The 21,804-nt window shown below is 63.8% G+C and overlaps 1 protein-coding gene across 7 annotated transcripts in view; it reads right to left on the bottom strand.

The window, feature by feature from the left end:
- Positions 1 to 1,530: 1,530 nt before the first annotated feature.
- MAD1L1 (mitotic arrest deficient 1 like 1) overlaps positions 1,531 to 21,804 on the bottom strand; it is a 230,999-nt gene continuing 210,725 nt past the window's right edge. For all 7 annotated transcript variants that reach the window (XM_070460540.1, XM_070460539.1, XM_070460542.1 and 4 more), the window contains one exon: positions 1,531 to 2,170. In XM_070460540.1, the coding sequence (XP_070316641.1) occupies positions 2,012 to 2,170 (159 nt within the window). In that variant the 3' untranslated portion in view covers positions 1,531 to 2,011. The remainder of the gene's footprint in view (positions 2,171 to 21,804) is intronic.

Raw genomic sequence — 21,804 nt, 5'->3', positions numbered from 1 at the left:
CAGGGCACGAAGCGCAAGATGGGGCTGAGCAGGCCCCTGGCCTGGGGGCTGCGTTGCCCGTGGCACTCCGGGCCTGGCACGAGCGTGACCCCAGCCTCCCAGCCTGACTCACATGCCCCCAACCTTCCAGCGCCTTTTCTGCGGAGACTCTGGCCGTGCGACCGAGGCCACCACCCTGGGGGTGCCCACCTGGCCTGCGCACCCCCATTGGCCCAGTGACCCCCGGGCAGATGCCCAGTGCCTCCGCCCTGGCCCGCGTTTCGGGACCGTCTGGCCTGTGTGACCCTCTTCCTGCCCCTGGCCAGTGGACCCCGGACCCTGGTACGTGCCCCACCGGGGAGCCGGCCCTAGTGAGCACCCTCCGCAGGCGGGGGCGTGCTGGTGCGCACAAGGGCCTTGCAGGGCTTTTTAGGGGCTGATTTTGTGTCAGGTTCTGATCGGAGCATTTTACTACCATTGGCAGCATCTAGTGTCAGCCACTTCACCCGGGAGGGACGTCGGGCCCAGGCCGCAGCCTCCCCCATGCCTGGGCCCGGGCCCAGCTCTCCAGGGGACTCTCCATGACGGGGGCTCACGACGGGGCAGAGTCAGAGCCTGGTCCCCGGACACCCGCCTGCAGGACCTCGCCCCCCGTGAAGCGGCAGGAAGTCACCATCGAGGGTTTCGGGCTCCTGAGGGGAGGCAGGAGGGGGCCCACCTGCCTGAGGAGGCTCGCAGAGCCAAGGAGAGCACCTGGGGCTGCGCTGATGCGTCTGGGGCCCTGGGGAGCTGGGGATGTGGGGAGCGGAAACCCACTGGATGTCTGCCAGCCTCACTAAGCAGGGTCCCCGCCCCCGCCGGCTCAGCAGTGCTGCTTCTGCCTCAGCGCTGTGACGAGTGTCGGGCACAAAGCCGGGCCCCCACCCCCCAAGAGCTGGCGCTGGGTGCCCGGCTGTGCGTGAGGCACCCAGAGCATCTGAGGGGAGGGGAGCGGCACGGCCCAGCTGGACCAGAGTCCAGTTCGGAGCAGCCGGGCGCCTGGGAGGCCAATCCACACGCCAGGCCTCGGTCTTATCTGGGAGGAGGGAACGGCAACCTGGCAGCCGGACGAGCTGGGGGCTCCGGGTTCCAGCAGGAGGGCCTGGGCCGACCTCACAGTGACCCTGGGCTGGGCTGGGCCGGGCCGGGCCGGGCCACGTCCCAAAAGTCAAGGTCTGATACAGTCAAGGTCTGAGCTCCGGAGCTGACAGTGACGACAGGCTTGAGTGCAGAGCAGGATTGGGGGCGGCCCAGGCTCCGCCGGCCCCGCCTGGAGGTGACACGCAGGCCGCTCCGCCCAGGGCTCTGGGGCTGTGCGCTGGGAGCGGGTGGGCCCAGTATCAGCCTTGCCCTGCCCGCCTCCCCGGCGGTGACCCGGGAACCCGCCGTGGGCAGTGCCCGGGTGGGTCTGTGGTCACAGACTGGCCCCCAGGGCAGGGACAGAAGGACAGTCTGCCTCACGCCTGGGGCATGCGGGGGCCCTGGGGTTCAGATGCACACACGGTGAGGGGCTGAGGTGCTGAGGAGGCCTTTATTTCATAAGAGCTGGGGGCGTCGCAGGCGCCCTGCCTCACCTGCCTGGTCCCAGCACGGCTGGGCTGGAGCAAGCTGCAGTGAGTGGACACTGCGGGAAGGGGCAGGGAGCCGGCCACAGAACACCCCCCCACACCTGCCCTGCAGGACGGGGGGTGAGGAGGTGGGCCTGCCCTGCAGAGCGGCCGTGGGCTCAGGGCTCGGGGAGGGGGCCACCCTGAGCTGCTGAGCCCCCCTGACCTGGCCAGAGGTGCGCCCCTGGGCCCTGAGCTGGGGTGGGGCGCCCGGGCGGGGTGAGGGCGATGCTCAGAGGAGTCCCCACCGGGCTGCAAGGCTTGAGGCCCCATCGGGGCAGAAGCTGGGCTGGGCCCTGGGGGGCCGGCCGGCCCGGGACCCCGAGGAACGGACCGCGGGGCTCCTGCCGGCCGCCCGCTGCCCGCTCCGAGGCTGGGGGCCGGGGCTAGGCCAGCGTCTGGCGGCTGAAGAGGTCGAGGGTCAGGGCGCTGAGGAAGGCGGGGATGCTGTCCTGTTGCAGCAGGTGCAGCTCGATGAGCGCCGGCACGGTCCGTGAGAACGCCGTCTCCAGCAGCTGCATCTTGGTGCCCGAGGGGCCTGTGGCCTGCGGGGGACACGCACGCGTCAGCAGGGACGGGTCTGGGCAGACACCACCCCCAAGGCCCCAGGTCCAGATGCGGATGGGCGGCCCGGCCATCGCCCACGTCCAGGCGCGTCCCCGCGGGCGAGGCCAAGCCTCGGGCCTCATGGGCAGGGTCTCACCCCTTCTCTATGGTCCAGAAGTAGATGGGGGTGTGGCCTCCAGCTCACCAGCTCCTGCAGGTCAGTCCACCCGGCTCCCCCCCGCCCTCAGCCCCTGCCCTCGTGAGCTGGCCACACGAAGTCTGAGGCAGGTCTCACTGCCCTCGGGCCGGCTGCAGGGCAAGGGCAGGGCTTCTGTGGGCCGCCTCTGGCGCCCACCTGCCCACCCGTCCACCCGCCCAGGCTCAGATCCCATCCTTTCTGGCTGTGAGGCTTCAGGCAGGAGTGGAGGGGCTCCCCGCTGAGGGCGTGCTGGGGGGCCACCCCCTCCTGGAGGGCTTACTGCAGGCGGCAGATGGGGGCCACGCGTCCTGGAGAACCCAAAGGGTTGATTCCTTCCACGCTTCTTTGTCTAAATATCAGCTGAAGTTGGGGAAGTGCCAGGAAGGAAGACGGGCCTCCCTCTAAACACTGGGGGCCACAGGCCCCCAGACTAGCCTCACATGTGCGTTCGGAGACGTCTCGGGGCTAGCCGGGCTCACCAGGCAGGTCTGAGCAGAGCCAAGCCCGGGTGCTCGGCCACTGGAGGGGACGGAGGCCCAAAGGTGCCCAACCCTCGGGCAGGGCTCATGTGACCGCTCCCTCCTGCGGGCAGCGCCCAGGGGCAGGCGGGGGCTGCCTGCTGAGGTCTGGGAGAGCTGGGAGCGCAGGCCTGGGAGAGGCCGTCGAGCATTGGACAGGAGGCTGTGGCCTGCAGCCATATACCTCGAGGTGGGAGCGCTGGCGGGGCAGCTCGGAAGGGGAGGGGGGTGGGGGCCACCGAGGGCAGGTGGGCCCCCCCCCCAACGGAGCGGCCACCTGCCCAGCCTGCCCACCTGAGCCGCTCAGCTCCACCCCTGCCCAGAGGACACCAGCCGCCGCTCCGTTTAGAGAATCCGGGGCTGGGATACCCCAGTGACATGCACTCCCCTGGAGGCCCCTCCTTCCCAGGCAGCTCCTCGGACCCCCAAACCCGCCTGCCAGCTGAACCCTGGGGCTCTGCGTTGTTCCACGGGCGCCCGCCCCACCAGGATTCCCGGGAGGGCCCACGCACAGGGGCTGGCGGACACGCTCCTCCCAGCCGTGGAGACCCCGCAACACACCCCACCCAGGCCAGGCATCTGTTACAGGACCACGCGCAAAATGCACCTGCGACCCTCTCAACCAACGGTAAAAAGACAAGTGACAAAGGGTAGGGGAGCGACCCCCACGGACGCTTCCTCAGCACGGACAAACGTCCACAGCGCCGTCTGTCTCCAGGGAAACACGTGAAGTCCGTGTGAGACCTGCCCCAGGCTGCAAGGACCGCACTGGTGTGGACGTGGTGCTGACCGCCCAGCGGTTCCTCAGGAGAGAGCCCTGCAACCTGCGACACCACTCCTGGGCACGTGCCCAAGAGAAGTGAAAGCAGGTCCACACGGGAGCTGGCTCGGGAGTGTCCACGGCAGCAGCATTCAGCACGACAGCAAGACACGGATGACCGCCAACAGGCGAACAAGCCTGCACTGCGGCCACAGACGGGGCGACCCAGCCGTGGGAGGAGCGAGACACGCCCTGTGCACACAGCGCCATGGGCGGCTCACGCGGGCGCGCTGCGGGAGCCACCGCCGTGGGGTGTGCAGAGGAGCCGGGGGTTCGGGGTGCGGGCACGGCCTCTGCGGGGCATGAGAGCCCCCCGCGTCGGCGACGGACGCTCCGAGAGGACCTGAGCTGCACATGCAGGTGGGCGCTCGCGGGGGCGAGGGCCACCCCTCTGTGGGCCTGCCCAGCAGAGGCCGAGGCGGTCCAGGCCCACACGGGCCATGGTGGGGGCCTGGGACCCCAGGGAGGGTGCGGCGTCTCGGGAGGAGCTGGGCGCCGCCGGGCCGGCCCCCTGACCCGCAGAACGTGGCCTCCCACCCGGCCGCAGGCACCTCCGGGCAGCTGGCCCCGTTCTCCTGCTCACTTAGCCCTGTCAGAGCTCAACACAGACTGTTTTTACACAAAAATACGAGAAACCACTCTGACCTTTACCGAGAAAATCCTTTCATTTCTGCCTTCTGCTCTTGATTCCAAGTCTCCCCTAAATGTCAGAGGGGCTGGCTCTCCTGTAGCTGTGGGCCCCGCGCAGGCTGGGGGTGGGCGGGGGCTGAAGGGCAGCTGCATCTGTCTGGCCGGGGGGCGGGGCGCAGACCCCGTCTCCTGGCCCCCAGGGGCGGCCCTTCCGCTCTAACTGAACCGGGGCTCCTCCGGGTGCCTCCCCAGGCCCTGACTGCCCTTCACGTGCAGACGTGCCTCGTGGTGTCCACAGCAGGGCTGTGTGGGGCTGCTCGCTCAGCCACCAGGCGCTCCCTCTGTGTCCGGGGACCTCGGGACAGGTCAGCCGGTCCGGGGGTGGCCCGCCCCAGGCCCAGCCCGCTGCCCGCCCTCCCAGGTGATGGCCGCCATGGACACCGTTCTCTGCCAGGGTCAGGCTTCCAGACGCTCCCGTCTGCAGAACAGGACCAGGGCTCCTTCAGCCAGGCTCTCACACGCTCCAGGGGCTTTCACGCACTCCCAGGCTAATCTGGGGGTGCTGCCCCAGAGTCCCCCCGCCTCCACGCCTGCACGGCACTCCCACCGACAGGGAGGAAGAGGCTGTCAGAAAGGGCGGCGGAGCAGGATGCCGGCCAGCTGCTCACAGGGCCAGGAAGAAAGGGGGTTCATTACGGTTTCCTGCGTTCTCCAGGGTTTTCACTGAGACTGCATGTAGTATTTGTGATCAGAAAAAACAAAACCTAAATTATATCCACGAGAGCTGAACAGCTCAAGGAACAGGCAAACATACCCACCCACACACACCCCATCCCTGCTACAGACACGCACTGACGTCTGTGTCAGCAACCCCCAGGCCGGGGCCAGGCAGGACCTGCGGTGGGGACACAGGGCATCAGGAGCCAGGCCTCGCAGGACAGCCTGCCTGGGGGCCTGTCCCCACCGGTCGGCCTCCAGGGCTGTGTGAGCTCGGCCAGGGCCTGGGGGCAGCACCTGGCTGGTTCCCCCAGATCTGAGCCGCCCTCCACCATGGGAGGGTGCCTCCAGGGATGCCCGCCTGTCCCAGGTGTCCACGCCGCCTGCCCACGAGTGTTCCGCAGGGAGAGACGCGCACACAGCCCCCTGGCTCCGAGAGCCTGGCTGTGTGGAGCGTCCCCCACGCCGTCCACGCCCGGCTGCTCTCCCCTTGCCTCGGAGCCCAGGCCCGAGGCCCACACGACTGCCCAGCCCTCCGAGGGCCTGCAGGCATGTCCCGCCACCCCCGGGGCCCGGCGCCTTCCCTTGTCAGCAGGAGATGCTGTCAACCCTGCGAGGCCGCCAGGCGTGGCTGCCTGGACCAGGGCACCTGGGGGCTGGCTGCGTGTCTCGGTCCTGGAGGCCCCTGGGAGCCCCAGGCTGACGCTGCTGTGCGTGGACAGAGAGGCCGCAGAGGCAAGTGGGTCAGGACAGCGTGGCCAGGAGCTGAGCGCTGTCCCCGCACCAAGTTCCAGGGAACGGACGGAAGCTGGCGAGGAAGCATGTCCAGCACGCGGAAAATAGCTCACCCAATTATCCCCACTTAATTGTGCTGAAAAGCATCTAAATACTGCATGTTCTAATTATACCAGCGTTATTGGAATTCACCGTCCCTGGCGAGGGGTGACCTTTCCCAAGAGCAATTGTTGGGGGGGCAAGGCCAGGCACCCCAACAGTTGCAGACCGATCTCAAACCCACAATTATTATTATTATTCTATTTATACAGCCCTCCATCTCTCAGATGCGCCGTTTCAGATCCACACGCAGCTGTTCCTGCAGCCTCACAAGGGGGCGGGCGCAGGCGGAGCGGCGAGGCCTCGGGAGGTCACGTCCAGGAGCCCCGCCCCGCACAGGCGGGCGCCCAGGCCGCCTCCCGGTCCCAGCGGCAGAGGTCCATGGTCGGGGGCAGAGGCGGGGAGAGGCGAGTGGGGTGGGCACCTCAGGGCTGACCGGGTCCTTCCCCTGCTCTCAACGGGCAGAGAGGACCCTGCAGGCCCGGCTGCCCTGACCCGGGCCCCAGGTCTGGGAGAGCCTGGGTTCCTCTGTCTCCTCCGTCAGGTGGGCTGGACCACCTGTCCCCCCAGCCCTCATCCGGGAGGCCTCCCCATTCCAACAGCCTGGGAGCGATTGAAAAGCCCGAGGGCCGTCTGAGGGGCGGGGTGCTTGCGGGGACAGCTCTGACGGAGAGGCAGGAGCTGGGGTCTGCGCAGGCCACTCTCCTAGGTGCTGCATGGCCGTGGGCTCCTCACTTCGCTGCTCTGAGCTGGACTTGCCTCAGCTTTAGGGCAGGGCTGTGGGTGGGCTCAGATGATAACACCCATCCACACACTCGGCTCTGGGAGAAAGAGGGAGATTACTCGCCTATCTGAAACAACCGGAAAAACAAGACACAAAAACGCAAGGGTGCTTTTAGGTCCTGGGCGGTGAGGGAATGGGGGGGTGGCCCCGGCAGATGGGAGGTGAGCCCAGGACAGCCCCGTCTCCCCGAGAGGCTTTTCTGGGCACAGGGGGGAGACACTGAACAGAGGGTCAGCTGAGAGCTGGGGAGACCCAGGGGCCAGAGGGTGCAGGGCAGAGCGCATGAGACGGGAGCCAGGCCTCGAAGACGGCCCGAGCAGAGGGTCCCTGAGCAGCCCCCAGGGAGCTGATCAGTCCATGAGCAGGAAAGTGCCCAAGACCAGGAAAAGTCCCCACAGTGGTTCAGAGTGAACATCACCACCACAGACGCTCACACTGCTGGGTCCCTGCCAGCCCCCCGGCCACGCCAGGGAAGCGTCGCAGGGCACAGGGCGGTCTCCCCCCGGGACGAGCAGTCACCCTCAGCTTCCTGCTGCTCTGGTCCCGCTCAGAAGGCTTTTTCTGTTGTGTCACTTGCACGCAGGATTTTAATTTCCCTGACCAGGGATTGACCCCGCATGCCCTGCGGTGCAAGCACGGAATCTTAACCACTGGATCAGCAGGGACGTCCCTGGCTCACATTTCTTAAAACAAGATCTGAAAGAATCTGCTTCCAAGTAAGTAACAGTACTTCTGAACCAAGCCTGGGCAGGAGGAGTCACAGGAAGACAGAAACACCCAGCCCCCAACAGGGGGAAATTCACCACCCATCAGAGATGACAGGCCGTGCAAAACCCAGGAGAACGTGGTCATTGTGAAGAGAACCCGCAGTCAATGCAAACTCATCCTCATCCAGAACCGACAGTGACGCTGGAATCAGCAGATGACGCAAACCTTATTCCACACGTTCAGAAAGCTGATGACACAGAAGGGACTGAGCTTCTGCAGGCGCATCTACAGCGCTTGGGACGACTGTCCTGGGGTGTTAATGGCAGACTGGACGTTGTGGGGAAAAGTCCAGTGAGCTTAAAAACGTAGCAACAGAGACCGATCAGAAAGAAAAGAAAAGTGCGCGTGTGAGCGGCCGCGGTGCCCTCGAGGGGCGACCACACACGGCCGCGCCCCTGGGGAGCGGGCCGCGGTGCCCTCGAGGGGCGACCACACACGGCCGCGCCCCTGGGGAGCGGGCCGCGGTGCCCTCGAGGGGCGACCACACACGGCCGCGCCCCTGGGGAGGCCGGCTCGAGTGCTGGGCGGCTTCCGAAGGGCCTCCCAGTGACCCCGCCGCCAGGCATCTGCGTCCCATGCAACCCAAAAAGAATGGAGAAAAGATACGCTACTCTAGCAGAAGCTGAAAGCTGGAGTGACCGTGTTAATACCAAACAGAGCAGATTTCAGAGCAAAGAATATGACCAAGGAAAATGGTTATTTGAAAACAATAAAGGAATTCATTTACACATGAAATAAAAGCCGCCAGAAATGCAAGAAGGGACAGACAAACCTGTAACTGCAGTCAGAGATTTCAACATCTCTCTGTCCACTGACAGAGAAGGAAGATAGGAAATGAGCACAGATTCAGAGTTGACAAGCCTACCAAAAAACCACCTCACTTATTTATTGTATTCCTGCAGAATACAAATGATTTCTAAGTATTTACTTAGACAACATTCTGGACCTTAACACAAATTTCAACAAATTTAAAAACAAGAATCAGAATTTAGAGAGTGCTGGTAAAGCAAGCCTCAGGGGAAGATGCAGAGCACCGAGTCCACACCAGAGAAGAGAAAGGAGTCGAATCGCGACTTGAGCGTCACAGGAAGTTCAGTGGGTAAGACTCCATGCTTCCACTGCAGGGGGCGAGCGCTTGATTCCTGGTTGGGGAGCTAAGATCCTGCAAGCCGTGGGGCACAGCCAAGGAGAAATTTTTTTTTTAAAAAATGATAAACTAAAATAAAAAGGGCAAAGTCGACACAAAGTAAGCAGAAGAAAGGAAATAAAGATCAAAGCAGAAATCAGTGAAATAGAAAAAGCATTAGAAATAAATGAAACCAAAAGTGACTTTTTCAGAACATTTAATAAAGTTGATAAACTGGTCAGATGAATCAGGAATAAAAGACACAAATTACTATTAATAGCATCATGAGTAAGTGAGATGACAGCACTAGGAATTCTACAGGTTTTCAAAAGGACAGTAAGAAAACATTATAAACACCTCTTTGCCAATAAATACGACAACTTACATCCAATGGACAAAATTTTCGGGAAGATACCAAACGACCAAAGGTCACCACAAAGGAAGGAGATACCCTGAACGGTCCTACATCTTCTCAGGGAAACGAGATCATAGCAAAAAGCCTCTCACAGAGAAATCTGTGATGGCTCTGGATGGCTCTCCTGCTAAATCCTGTCAAATATTTAAGGAACAAACTATACCAGCTCTACATAAAGTGTTTACAGCAATGGAAGAGGAGAAAGGCTCTCCAGCTCATCCGATGAGTCAGGTGTCACCAGGATACCACAGTCGGATGACGGCATCACAAGGGAGAAAAGCGCAGTCTGAGAATCCTCGGGAACACAGACGCAGAAATTCTGAGCAAAGCAGTAAGCAATACACGTCCCATAACCTAGGTAATACGGGTAACACAGTTATACCCCAGGAGGGCTTCCCGCGTGGCACAGATGGTAAAGAACCACCTGCCACGCAGGAGACCCGGGTTCGATCCCTGGGTCAGGAAGATCTCCTGGAGAAGGAGATGGTACCTCACTCCAGTATTCTCGCCTGGGAAATCCCACGGACAGAGGAGCCTGTCGGCTACAGTCCACGGGGTCGGACAGGCTGAGCACAGGATCACATCGCTCTTCCGGGGATGCAAGGCTGGCTTGCTGCTCGAAAGAGTGATTCAACATATTAACAAAGTAAAGGAGGAAAACCACAGCATCTCAATAGATGCAGAGAAAGTCTGACCACACCCAACACTGGCTCCTCAAAAACATTCCTCCGGGGACAAGTTCAGGCCAGCACATCCTCAGCCTGGAAATGGGCATCCCCGACTGCCCCACGGCTGACACCACACTCAGTGGCTCCAGCTGAATGCGTCCCTTCAGGGTGAACGCGGGACAGGAAAGCTCCCGCTCCCGCTCCGGCCAGGGAAACGAGGCGAGGAAAAGAGACGAGACCCTCCAGCCTGGAGGCAGAAGCAGCCGTCACTGCCCACAGATCCCACCACCATCTCTGCACACAACAGGTTAAAAGGCTACTAGAGCTCATCGTGAGGTCAGCAAGGCTGCAAAATAAAACGCCCCTTTTATAAAAACGAACTATTTGTATATACTAACAACAAAATGAAATTAAGAGTAAAAAGCAGTTTACAATAGCAGCAGACACATGGAACACTTGGAGATAAGTCTGACAGAAAGAAATGGGAAGACAGAGGAGAGAGACCATTCTCGGGTGAAGACGACACTGCTGAGGGCGGCTCTCCCCAGGGGACCCCGCTGCAGGGCGGTCCCAACCGAACCTCAGCAGGCTTCTGGGGAGGTCGAGAAGCTGGGTCCAAAATGAATATGGAAATGCCGAGAACCAGAACCCCCATGGCAGAGGAGAGGGGCTGGCTCACCACCACAGCCCCCGGCCTCTGCTGACCCTGCTCCTCCCAGCCACGCACACACAGACGCAGGCAGGCACTCTTGTACATGAGTGAGTATGTGCACTCGCACACACACACGCTTTCGCACACCCTCCTATACAGACACACATGCTCTCCCTCGTGCACACACCCTGCAGCCCTACTGCAGACATGCCATCTCCCAGGAGCCTCCTTGCCGCCTCTGCGTGGACCCTGACACTTATGCGACGCTCTCCTGTTTTCACGCTGGGCTGTACAAGCGTGTCAGGCACAGACGTCTGACATGATGACCCAGCAGCCTCGGTCTCCCTCCATCAACAGAGCGGCGTGGGCAGGAGGAGAAGGCTCTGTCCTCTCACCCGAGTGGCCTCCTCTGCCACTACTGCTGGATGCGGGCACATGGACAGCGCGACCAGGCCTGACTGTGAGGGCACGCCCACTGCAGGACGCAGCCTCTGTGGTTCGAACAGGTGACCAGCCCTGGAAGCCTGCCTGGCCGGCACTGGGGGAACCACAGGTGCAGCGGTGGTGTCCGGAGGCCCAGCCAAGCCGATGTGCGCAGGCCGGAGCCGACCACCCCTCACCCCGCACCAGGCTGTCTGCACTGGCCTTGTTTTCCGTCTCTGGCAGGGATGAGGATCTGATCTCCAGACAGAATTTTCTCTCTTCCTTTTTAATTAGTACTTGGTAACATCACCAAGCTGTGAGCTTATGGCTTTGTAGATCTTGTGTTTTTGACACTAATTACTCACAAAGGCTTTTTAAGCTCCATTTCAACTCTGCAACTGACACGCTGGTAATTAAACGAGAGGAAGTGGCAACAGACTTCACCCCCGGCCATTCCCACCTGAGCGCTGGGCTTCCACATGGCTGCAGCCCCCGTGGCCCTGAGGCTTCAGCCCGGAGGCCAGAGGTGGTCCACCCAGGGTTCTGCCCTAGCCTTCCCTGCTCAGGGTCTGGCCCTGCTATCCATTCTGGAGCTAGACCGCACGTCCTTGAAGTGAGAAAGGAGCCGGAAGTAGAGGCTTCCCCAAGGATCCTGAGGGTCCAAACCCATGGGGTGCCCGGCGCCCCCGGGACAGGTCGGCCCCCTCCTCAGGGCTCCCGTGCCCACACAGCCCCTGAGCCAGTCCTCAGTCGGACGCGGGCCGGACCCTGGTGCGTGCAGCTGCAGAGCTGACCCTTCCTCCCCAACTCCCCCTGCAGAGCAGCGGAGTCAGGAGCCGGGAGGGTGCGGGTTACGAGGCGTGGCCACCCCGTCTTCCTCTCAGGATGGAGGCCAACTGGGGGACCAGGACCAGTGTGTCTGAGCCCCAGGCTGGAGGCTGGGCTGCAGCGGCGGGGGCCAGGGTAAGAAGTCACCGGGCTGGCCAATCTCGGGGCTTCTGGAGCCAACGGGGCCCCCCTGGAGCCCCAGGGGGCAGGGTGGCTGCAAGGGGGACCTGCTCACTCCTCAGGACCACGCAGGAGCTCCAGGGACTGCCTAGATCCACTGCAGCCAGGGCCGGCTCCCCGAGACTCCCCACGGCCCTGTACAGGCGGTCCGCTCCCCGTGTCCTGACGGGGAGGCGGCCTCCTCTCTTCCTGGTAGAACCCAGAGGTTCTCAGAGGGACGATAAACCAACCAACAGGCTCCGGCCCTGCGCTCGGTGCCCGCCCAGTGTGACGCAGCTGGGCCTGGGAACGGGTCGGGGTGGCCAGGTGGGTCAAGGCCCCGGCGCTGGTGCTCGGGGGGTGGGCCGGCTTCACTAGTCTGCCCGCCTCTGACCGTGCCGGGACTCCCTTAAATACAATTGGTTAGCCACAGTTTAAGGTTCTTTATTGCAATTCTATTTTAAGATGCAATTAAAACACCTCGTTGCTGAAGTGCTCGGTTCCTACCGGGCTTTTCTGCTAACACGGAGTCAAGGCCAAAGGTGGGGGTGGAGACCGGGCCAAGACTCGAGTTGGAGACAGCGGGTCTGGTCAGGACTCACCTCCCGTAGAGAAGCCTCCCGCCCCGTGAGCCGGCTTCCCCGGCACAAGCCAGGGCCCGAGGGCCCCCCAAGCCCCACACCACACCCTGTCCGGGCCCTGCCGCCCCGCCGCCCCAGGCAGGCCCCGGGGTCCGGCCGCGCTGAAGGCACATCCTCTGCGCCCTCTCCCAGGGGCTCCGTGCTGACGCCAAGCGGCACACCCTTACCCGCTGGCAGCTTCTCACGCTGCCCTGCCGCCCAGCTCCACCAAGGCTCACGACGTCCAGGCAGCTCAGAGCACAGGTGGGGCGGGGGCGTCCTTTGCTCTGGCTGGACAGCGCCCTGCTGTCAGGATGGATTCACATCGACGCCACCAAGGGAGGCCCACCCCGAGGGTGCCCATCTGACACGTCACCCAGGGCGTCTGCCCACTGCTAGGACCCACGGGGCATCGGGCAGAGGACGAGTGCCAGCCAGGGACCACGCAGGACCCACGGGGCGTCGGGCAGAGGACGAGTGCCAGCCAGGGACCACCCAGGACCCACGGGGCGTCGGGCAGAGGACGAGTGCCAGCCAGGGACCACCCAGGCCGGCGGGGTGGGGGCAGAGGGCCCCGGCTCCCCAGCCCCCAGCCGGAGATGCTGCGAGTGCACCGACATTCACTCGCGGATGCCCCGCCCGCCGGCGGACAATGGGCGCAAAAGAGAGCAAGGGCTTCGTTCTCTGCAGAGAATGCGCGGGGATGCAGTTTGCATATGCACAGCGTGTGAAGTCCACTTTCCGTTTCATCAGCACCTCAGCCTGCATGTGGCCACACTCGGCCTCCAGACGCGCTTCACAGGGCCTGAATCGTATGACGGTCTTTCCTCATCCTGCTGACAGCGCTGCATTTGCATTGACCACATTCATTTAAAAAAGAAATTTCCAAACACATTCTGCTGCTGAATTTGCTCCTTGGCCCCAAGAATGGAATACAGATAATGTCCTCACTTCTTGCAGCTACCTTCCTGTGATTTAATTTCAGAAATGACTTTTGCAAAGGCCCCTCATGTTCACGTCTGTCCGGGGAGAGGAAATTACTCTCTTTGGGGAGTTTGAAGACCACAGATTGTTCCCAACTTTGCCAGCCTTTTCTGCCGAGTAAGCACCAGCTTTGTGTCAGGACACGGGATCCAGGACTTGCATGCTGCAGCCTTCGGGCAGGGAGCCGGGCATGGGTGGGGGGCAGCGGAGCACACTGGCAGAGGCCAAGTTCGGTCGAGCCCGAGGGCATGTGGAGGTTCAGGGTGGCCCTGCAGAGCCGGTCCTGCAGGAAGGCTCGAGAGCACCTGCCTCGGCCTCCCTGAGCCAATGTGGCTCCGGGGAGTCAGCCAGGGCTCTGATGCCCGCTGCTCCCACGAGGCGGAGGGCTCCCGTCCAGTGCCTTCCCCACAGCCTGCTCACGGCCGAGGGGGCTCCTGGGGCTCGCGTCCACCAGGGGTGGGAGGGCGTGCGAGGGAGGGGTCGCCGGCCCTCCTGCAGTCTGGGAGCAGGAGAGCGTGAGGGCCGGGCCCACACGGGAGACGGGAGCCCACGTGATCCTGGGCCACAACGAGCCACACAATGCTATCCTCCCCTCCAGAAGGACAGCCACCGGGATTAGGAAAACACTGCTTCGTTTCCCGGCAGAGCGTGACCTTAAGGAGGACTCTCATCTCCCAAGTAGCCTGGCAGGGCCTGTCTGAACACAGCCCACGCTCGCCCGTCTGAGCGGCTTCCCTGGGCCTCGCTCCCGGGCCAAAGCTCCTGGGGCTGCGACGCCCCCTCGGGTTTCCAGGCTCCTCGGTGCTGGGCAGGGGAGCGGGGCACGTGGCCACCACAGCAGAGCCGGGACCTCAGGCCACAGCGCGGAGCCCGAATCCCATCTGAGAGGCGCCCTGTCGAGCGGCTCACAGTCACCAGCCCGGCCCAGACAGCCAACATCTGAGAGTGGTCCGGCGACATCATGTGATTTAAAAGTTAATTAAACGGAGGGGGATAAAGTATAACAGCCCCAGGTGTTTATTTCCAAGCAGCGTTTGGAAGGAAAAGGGGAAATCTAATAAGCAGCTCTGTGAGGTATTGCGTCAGGCGTAATCATGTCGCTAAATCACCCGGTGTCCACGGTGGGGCTCCCCGCCGCCCAGGCGCCCCTCCTGGCCTGACGCCCACGGGCGGGGCCCTGCGGGACGCGGAGGGGGCGGCAGCGGGGCCCTAGCCCTCCTGAAGGTGCACCCCCAGATGCAGGCGGGCCTCTCACTCCCAGCATGGGCGCCCGTGGGGACGGAGGGAGGAGAGGCCTGGGGCCAGGGCCTGGCCGTGGCTGGGACCGGCTGGACGGACAGTCACTGGGCGGGGGCTCCTCAGGGTCTGGTAGGGGGAGTGCGGCAGGAGCTCACTGGGGCTGGGGGCCTCCGCCCTTCCCGGCCCCTGCGACCTCCTTCAGGCTGAACCAAGCAAGCCCCCTTCATCCTCTGCAATCCCTGGGCATCGTGTGTCCAGGGACCCGTGCACAGCCCTCCTGCTGGCCTCCGGGCACCATGTGGCCAGGCGGGGGGGGTGGGGCAGGCAGGTTTGGGGGGGAGGGCAGGCAGGTGGGGGGGCAGGCAGGTTTGGGGGAGACGGCAGGCAGCTGGGGGGGCAGGCAGGTTTGGGGGAGAGGGCAGGCAGGTGGGGGAGGGCAGGCAGGTGGGGGGGCAGGAAGGTGGGGGGGCAGGCAGGTGGGGGGGCAGGCAGGTTTGGGGGGAGGGCAGGCAGCTGGGGGGGCAGGCAGGTTTGGGGGAGAGGGCAGGCAGGTGGGGGAGGGCAGGCAGGTGGGGGGGCAGGAAGGTGGGAGGGGCAGGCAGGTGGGGGGGCAGGCAGGTTTGGGGGGAGGGCAGGCAGCTGGGGGGGCAGGCAGGTTTGGGGGAGAGGGCAGGCAGGTGGGGGAGGGCAGGCAGGTGGGGGAGGGCAGGCAGGTGGGGGGGCAGGAAGGTGGGAGGGGCAGGCAGGTGGGGGGGCAGGCAGGTTTGGGGGGAGGGCAGGCAGCTGGGGGGGCAGGCAGGTTTGGGGGGAGGGTAGGCAGGTGGGGGGGCAGGCAGGTTGAGAGGGGCAGGCAGGCAGGTGGGGGGGCAGCCCTGGAGTCTGGGTCCAGCCCCTGAAAGGTCTGCTTGGAGCTGGCTGAGCTGTTCCTGTGAGTCACCAGGTAACAAACGGCCTCCCCATCTCCCGCGGGGGTGCTTTGGCGAGGGCTGCAATTGATGGCCCTCATGGTGAAGTGTAATTACCAGCTCATTCCCCGAGCACCAGGCACATTCATCCACGTGCCCGCTGAGGCCCTCGTCACTGAGCGGGTGGCCCCGCCACACCTCTGCGCCTGCACGGCCTCCACGTCCCCCGATCCTGACGCCCCCGAGCTCCTCTGCGGGCCTCAGGCCCCACAAGCCGAATCTGAACCCACGGGGCCCACCCTGTGCCCCGCCCACAGCTGCCCTCGGCCCCTCCTGCTCACAGGCAGCCCAGGGGCACCCCTAATGCCTCCGCAGGCCCGGAGGGATGGAGTCACAGATGAGCCCCCGCCTGACGATGGCCCACAGGACCCTGGAGGGACCTGGGCCCTGCCCCTGGCCCGCCCTGGAGGGCCTGGCGTCCTCCTGGGAGACGGCTGGCACTGCCCGTGGCGGCGGAGCTCACCCGAGGGAACCCCCATCAGCAATGGCGCCAGCCCCCTGCCAGAGGCCAGTGCAGCGGCCCCGCCCGGGCGGGCAGGGTGGGGGCGAGGGCAGACCCAGCCCCCGTGCCGGAGGGACACCGTTAGGGCCGGGCTGAGCACTGCTCCTCCCAGCGGCTGCCCAGGACGCGTGGGGTCTTCCGGATCAGGGATCGAGCCTGCGTTTCCCGCGCTGGCCGGCAGATTCCTCACCGCTGAGCCCCCAGGGAAGCCCCGTGATTTACAGCTTTGTCTGGATACAGGCCCCAGGTGGGGCTGGAGGGTCACCGCGTGGCTCTATCTTCAGTTTTTTGAGGAATCTCCAGACCGCTGTGGACAGCGGCTGCACCAGTCCACATTCCCGCTGATGGTGTAGGGGGGCTCCCTTGTCTCCACACTCATTGTCCCCGCTGCTCATTACTGTGGGCTTTCTGACGACAGCAATTCTGACCCGTGTGATGACGCCTCCTTGCAGCTCTGATCTGCATTTCTCTAAGACACTGAGCATCTTTCATGTGCCTGTGGAACATCGAGCGTCTTCTCTGGAGAAAGGTCTGCTTAGGCCTTCTGTCGGTTTCTCCATTGGGTTGCTTGCTTTTTCGTTATTGCATTGTATGAGCTGTTTACGTATTTTGGAAAGAAGCCCTTGTTGATAATGTCATTCACAAACGTTCTCTCCCAGCCTGTAGGCTGTCATTTCATTCTGTTTACGATTTCCATTACTGTGAAAAGCTTTTAAGTTTGATTAGGTCCCATTTATTTATTTTTGTTTTCATTTCTATTACCTTGGGAGACTGATATAAGAAAACACTGCTGTAATTTATGCCAGAGAACGCTTTGCCTGTCCTCTCTTCTAGGAGTCCAGAGTTTGATGGTGTCCTAATCTATACTTAGGTCTTTAAGCCATTTTGTGTTTATTTTTGTGTATGGTAGGAGGCTATGTTATAACTTCATTGATTTACATGCGGATGTAGAACTTTCCCAGTACTGCTTGCTGAAGGAACTATCTTTCCTCCATTGTATGTTCTTGCCTTCTTACTTGTGGATTCATTGACAGCAGGTGTGTGGGTTTATTGCTGGGCTCTCTAGTCTGTTCCACTGATCCATCTGTCTGTTTTTGTGCCAGTACCACGCTGCTTTGATTACTGTAGCTTTGTCTGAAGTCTGGGAGGGTCATGCCTCCAGCTTTGCTCTTTTTGCTCAGGATTGCTTTGGCGATTCTGGGTCTTCTGTGGTTCCATGTAAGTTTTAGAGTTATCTGTTCTGGCTCTGCGAGAAGTATCAGGAGTAACGGACAGCACTGAGTCTGCAGATGGCGTTGGGCAGTAGCGGCTGAACCGTTCTCACTCCTCACCAGTCCCTGACCCGTGGACACAGCCGTCCTGCATGAACATGGGCTCCAGTGCTGATCTCAAGTGCAGAACTGGCCCCGGACGCCAGGGAGAGGACAGGAGGGGGAGACCGACAGGAGAAATGCTGGAGGGGAGCACCAGAGGGGAGCACCCGAGGGGGAGAAGTGCTGGAGGGGAGCACCTGAGGGGAGCACTTCAGGCAGACGATGCCTCCAGGGGTGACAGCAAGGCCGGGCCTTGCTAGGGGGCCTGGGATGTCTTGCCCCAGGACACTGGTGCCCGTTCAGAGGTGCACTTGGCACGTTCTTATACTCCCAGCCAGAGGTACAGGTGGGGGCCGGGGCCTGTGGGTCTGGGCTCCGCCCTGGCCCTGCACCCACCAGGGACAGGTCCCAGGGAGAGTGTCAGCGCTGGACTCACTGCCCCGCAGCCCAGACCTCCTTCCTGCACGCATTAATTAGGGCAGAGTAAACAACAGTGTTTTTGAAAAACGTGTGTTTCTATGTGATTGCTTTTATAATTGGTTAGCTTAACATTTGAAATTTGATCTAATTTCAGCTTGATTTTCCTCACCACAGGGTCAGGCTGAGAGCCGGGGAAATCACTGCAGGAGCTCTGTCGTTAATGGCGGGGGTCCGGGGGCACGTGTGCCAGAGCCTGCAGGCTGGCATCGATCGGGGCCTCATCTCAGCTGAGTCGGGGGAGCGGGGCAGGGACCTGGCAGCCCCCGGGTCAGAGGCTGCCTGTGTCGGGTGCCGTGAGCTGGGCGCTCCCTGGGAACCCTCCGTGTGGTGAGGAGTCGGGGCTGCTGTGGGCCGAGCGGGTGGCCAGTGAGCAGGCGCTCGGCAGGTCTCTGAGCGGCAGCTGTCTGCTCACGCCGCTGGCCAGATCTGTCATTTACTTAATGTTTTTCTTTAAATCAACTATCCTTATCAAGTTAAATAGGCCCAGCTTGGAAGCAAGCTCTGTATCACCAGCGTAACGTGAAAACAAACACGCCTCCCACAGGGTAACCCTGACAATGAGTTCACAAATCAGCGGCATGGAGCCTCGTCTGCATCTGGGGGGGCGGGGGGGAGCCTGCCGCGGGTAGGGGAGGGGCCGGCCAGCCCCCGAGAAGCACCCGCCTCCACTGCAGGAAGAAAGCGGCGGGTGGGAGCTGCCCCGGCATCGCCTGAGAGAACCATCACCATCACCGTCACAGCTGGGGGTCGGCAGAGGAGCACAGGCCAGGGCACTGTCCTGGGGGGGCACCCCGCTCCCCACAGCTCCCCCCTCAGCTCCAAGCCTGCCCCAAACACGCGCTGACCCTGGCACTCTGAACGTCCATCCTGACCTGAGGATTTCTGACCCGAAGCCAAGCCGCCTGCCCCGTATAAGGGGAAACCCGGCCCCCAACCTGGGCTGGCTGCGGGAAGCCAGGCACATGCCGGGCCCCTGCCTGTGGGGCCAGCACCCCCCAGGCTCCTGGCTCCCCAGACCCCGGGGTCCTGGTTCCCAGGTGAGTTAAAGCTACAGGACTGGGTGCGGGGTGGGGCGGGGTTCAGTAGGCCAGCCCGGTCACCTCTCTTGTCCAGCCCCGGGGTCCGCCGGGTCCTGAGGACCGAGGGGGAGCTGAGGCCCCGCCCTGCAGCCCCGCCGGGGGTCTCCACCCGTCTCCAGGGGCGCTCGGTCACTGCACTCAGGCCCTTTCCTGAAGGGGTGCAGCCGTGAGCCACAGAGGGGCCGTGTGGAGAGCAGTCCCCAGGACCCGGGCCGGGGGCCCCCGCGGGTGACGGCAGGGCCCCTCTCCGCCTTGAGGCTGGAGGGACGGGCAGTCGGCGGGTCTCAGGGAAGTGGAGGGGAGGGTCGTGACAGGTGGGGCTGAGGGGCGGGACAGGGGGCAGCTCCCCTCGGCCCCCACACTGGGCCCAGCACGGGGCCTTCTGATCCAGCATGTGTGGGGCAGCGAACAGATAGTGAACGTGAGGGCTGCCTGCAGCAGGGTCACCGTCAGAGTGCCCAGCCTGCCCAGCGGCCCCCAAGACTCCAGCTCCCCAAGGGGCTCTGTGGGCGCCTGTGCCACGGCCGTGCTCCCAGGACAGACACCAGGGTCCGGCCCAGCCCCAGCTCCGCGGGGACCACACCGGACGCTGGGCCATGCAGGTCTCCAGACCCCCTGCTCCTTTCCGTCTCCTGGGAAAACTGCTTTAATATTCTTCATGGCAGCTGCGCCTCGGAGGAGGGGCAGACTGACCACGGCACCCGGGCGGGTGGGGCTGAGAGCCGAGGGGGGCCGCTCCTTGGAAAGCAGAGGCTGCTCACGCGGCCCCCGGAGGAGTACCTTCCACAGACTTTGATGTGAACTAATGAGGTTTGCACAGTTAATCAGGACCGGCGGGCCGGGAGACTCGGCATCCGCCCAGGGCCAGTTCGCCACCAGACGCGCACTCCTGCCCAGCCCTGCAGCGTCAGCTCAGGGGGAGGCCCGGCTCCCGGGAGAGCAGGCGGTCCTGCACCAGGACTCTCGGCTCCATGAGCTGGACAAGGGCACCATGTGACCCACTAGGCCTTGGGACTGCAGTTCAGCCCAGCGGTGGACGGCACCAGCCCTGGGGTCCTCTGGCGGGCCCTTCCCAGGCCTACGACACCCGGACCAGGTGCCCCATGACCAGTAGGGACGCCTGTGCCAGGCGGGGGGAGGGGGGGGCGGGTATGAGGGTCCCGAGCCAAGCACTGGGTGAGGCTGGGGGCAGCGAGGCCCGGGCCTGCAGGGAAGGGCGGGCGGGCGGGCAGGGGTCAGGCCCACGAGCTCAGAGGCAAAGCCCCTGGGGGATGGTCTTTGAGAACAAGGGCCTACTGGCTCTTGGGATGGGGACGGGGCGTCCTTGGGTGGCCCCCCAAGTTGCTGAGGGGCTGCCTCTTTGAGGCAGTTACTAGCCGTCTGCTGGCCTCGGGGACCCCAGGGCAGCACCCAGTGGGCGCTCAGAGCCACCCACACCCACCCCTCACATGCCTGCTCCTTGGACGCATCACGGGTGAACCGTGTTCAGCTACCAACCATCACCAGGTCCAAACATCTAGGGGGACAGCGTGGCCTGGGCCGGGCCTCCGCGGCTCCGAGTCCTTGCTGGCTCAGGCCTCTGCTCTCGCCGCCCCCCGCCCGCACCCCAGCGCCCTGCTGTGCAGAGAGGGCGGCGTGGGGAGGGCCTCCGCGTCCCAGCGCGGCCCCGAGGCCCAGCGCAGGCAGGCGTGCTTGGGTGAGGAGCCCCAGATCGCGGCCCGGCCCAGGTCACCACGGGCAGAGGGGGCGCCTCAGAGCCCTGCCCCCGCCTCCAGCTGCGAGCTGTCACTGGGGCAACCCCAGGCACCTTCCCAAGAGCCTGCTGGCTCCAGCCCTGAACCCCGAGCCCAGGCCACCCAGAGACCCTACGGCCTGGCTCCAGCCTAGTCCGTTCTCTTCTCCAGCCCCACCCCTGGCTCGGCCGGCTCTCTCCAGGGAGGCGGGGGCAATGGGCAGAGAACGCCCAGGGTGGGGGTGGGGGGCCTCCCGGCCCTCTCCACGCTCCCGCCCCCATGAATGCAGCAGGCTGCTGGCCTGTGTCCACAGACCAGACGGGACGCCTGTGCCAGGGCAGGGTGGGCCTGGGAGCCAGGGTGGTGAGGGGCCTGCTCCCTCCACGAGGTTGGGGTGGGGGCGGCTGCAAACGTGCTCTGCTCATCCCAGCCGCTTTCCAGGGACGCGGCGGGCAGCTGGGGGCGCACACCCACCCCCAGGGCAGCAGGGCCTGCAGGAGCCGGGACGCTCCCAGAAGCCTGAACACCAGACCCTTCGGGGCCACAGGAGCCTCGACCTGAGTCTCTGACCCCTGATAACGGGCGCCCTGGGGTGGACTCTGCTCTGCCTATCCGCAGGGCCCAACAAGCGGGGCGTGCTAGACAGGCCGTGAGGGGGCAGGGCGTCCGGTTGGTGGGGACTGCATAGCCTGGAGACTGCAGGAACCCGTCCCACTGCACTGCCCACTGTGGATTTCTCAAGGGCGGAGCCATGGGCCCCCGGGAGGCACGCTGACCGGGTCCGAGGGGACAGAGGCAGGCGGGGCCCCCCGCACATCCCCGTGCCCTGCCAGGGCACGCACAGAGCCACAAGAAGGCGCCCCGCTCACGAGCGCCAGGGACAGTCTCACCTCCGAGGCTCTGGCCCGCGGTCCAGCACTGTCCCCCCGGCTGACAGCAACGCCTAGGGAGTCACCTCCATCCCGCAGACGCCGACCCACCGCCGGCTCTGGGCCACAGCTGACACCGAGGGGCCATGCGGAGGACCAGATGCCCCCAGGACACGCGGGTGGGCCCCACGCGCAGGCTCCGCTCCCTGCTTCCGACCCTCGGGGACCTGCCGCTGTCTCTGGGCCCGAGGCTAGGCCCAGAACAAGGCCAGCTCCTTGGCCGGATTCGCCTCAGGGCCGGGCTGGGA

Source organism: Odocoileus virginianus, chromosome 33 (genome assembly GCF_023699985.2).
Source record: "Odocoileus virginianus isolate 20LAN1187 ecotype Illinois chromosome 33, Ovbor_1.2, whole genome shotgun sequence".
NCBI lineage: Eukaryota > Metazoa > Chordata > Mammalia > Artiodactyla > Cervidae > Odocoileus > Odocoileus virginianus.
Note: the sequence above shows the minus strand (reverse complement) of the source record. Positions and strands in the feature narration are given on the sequence as shown.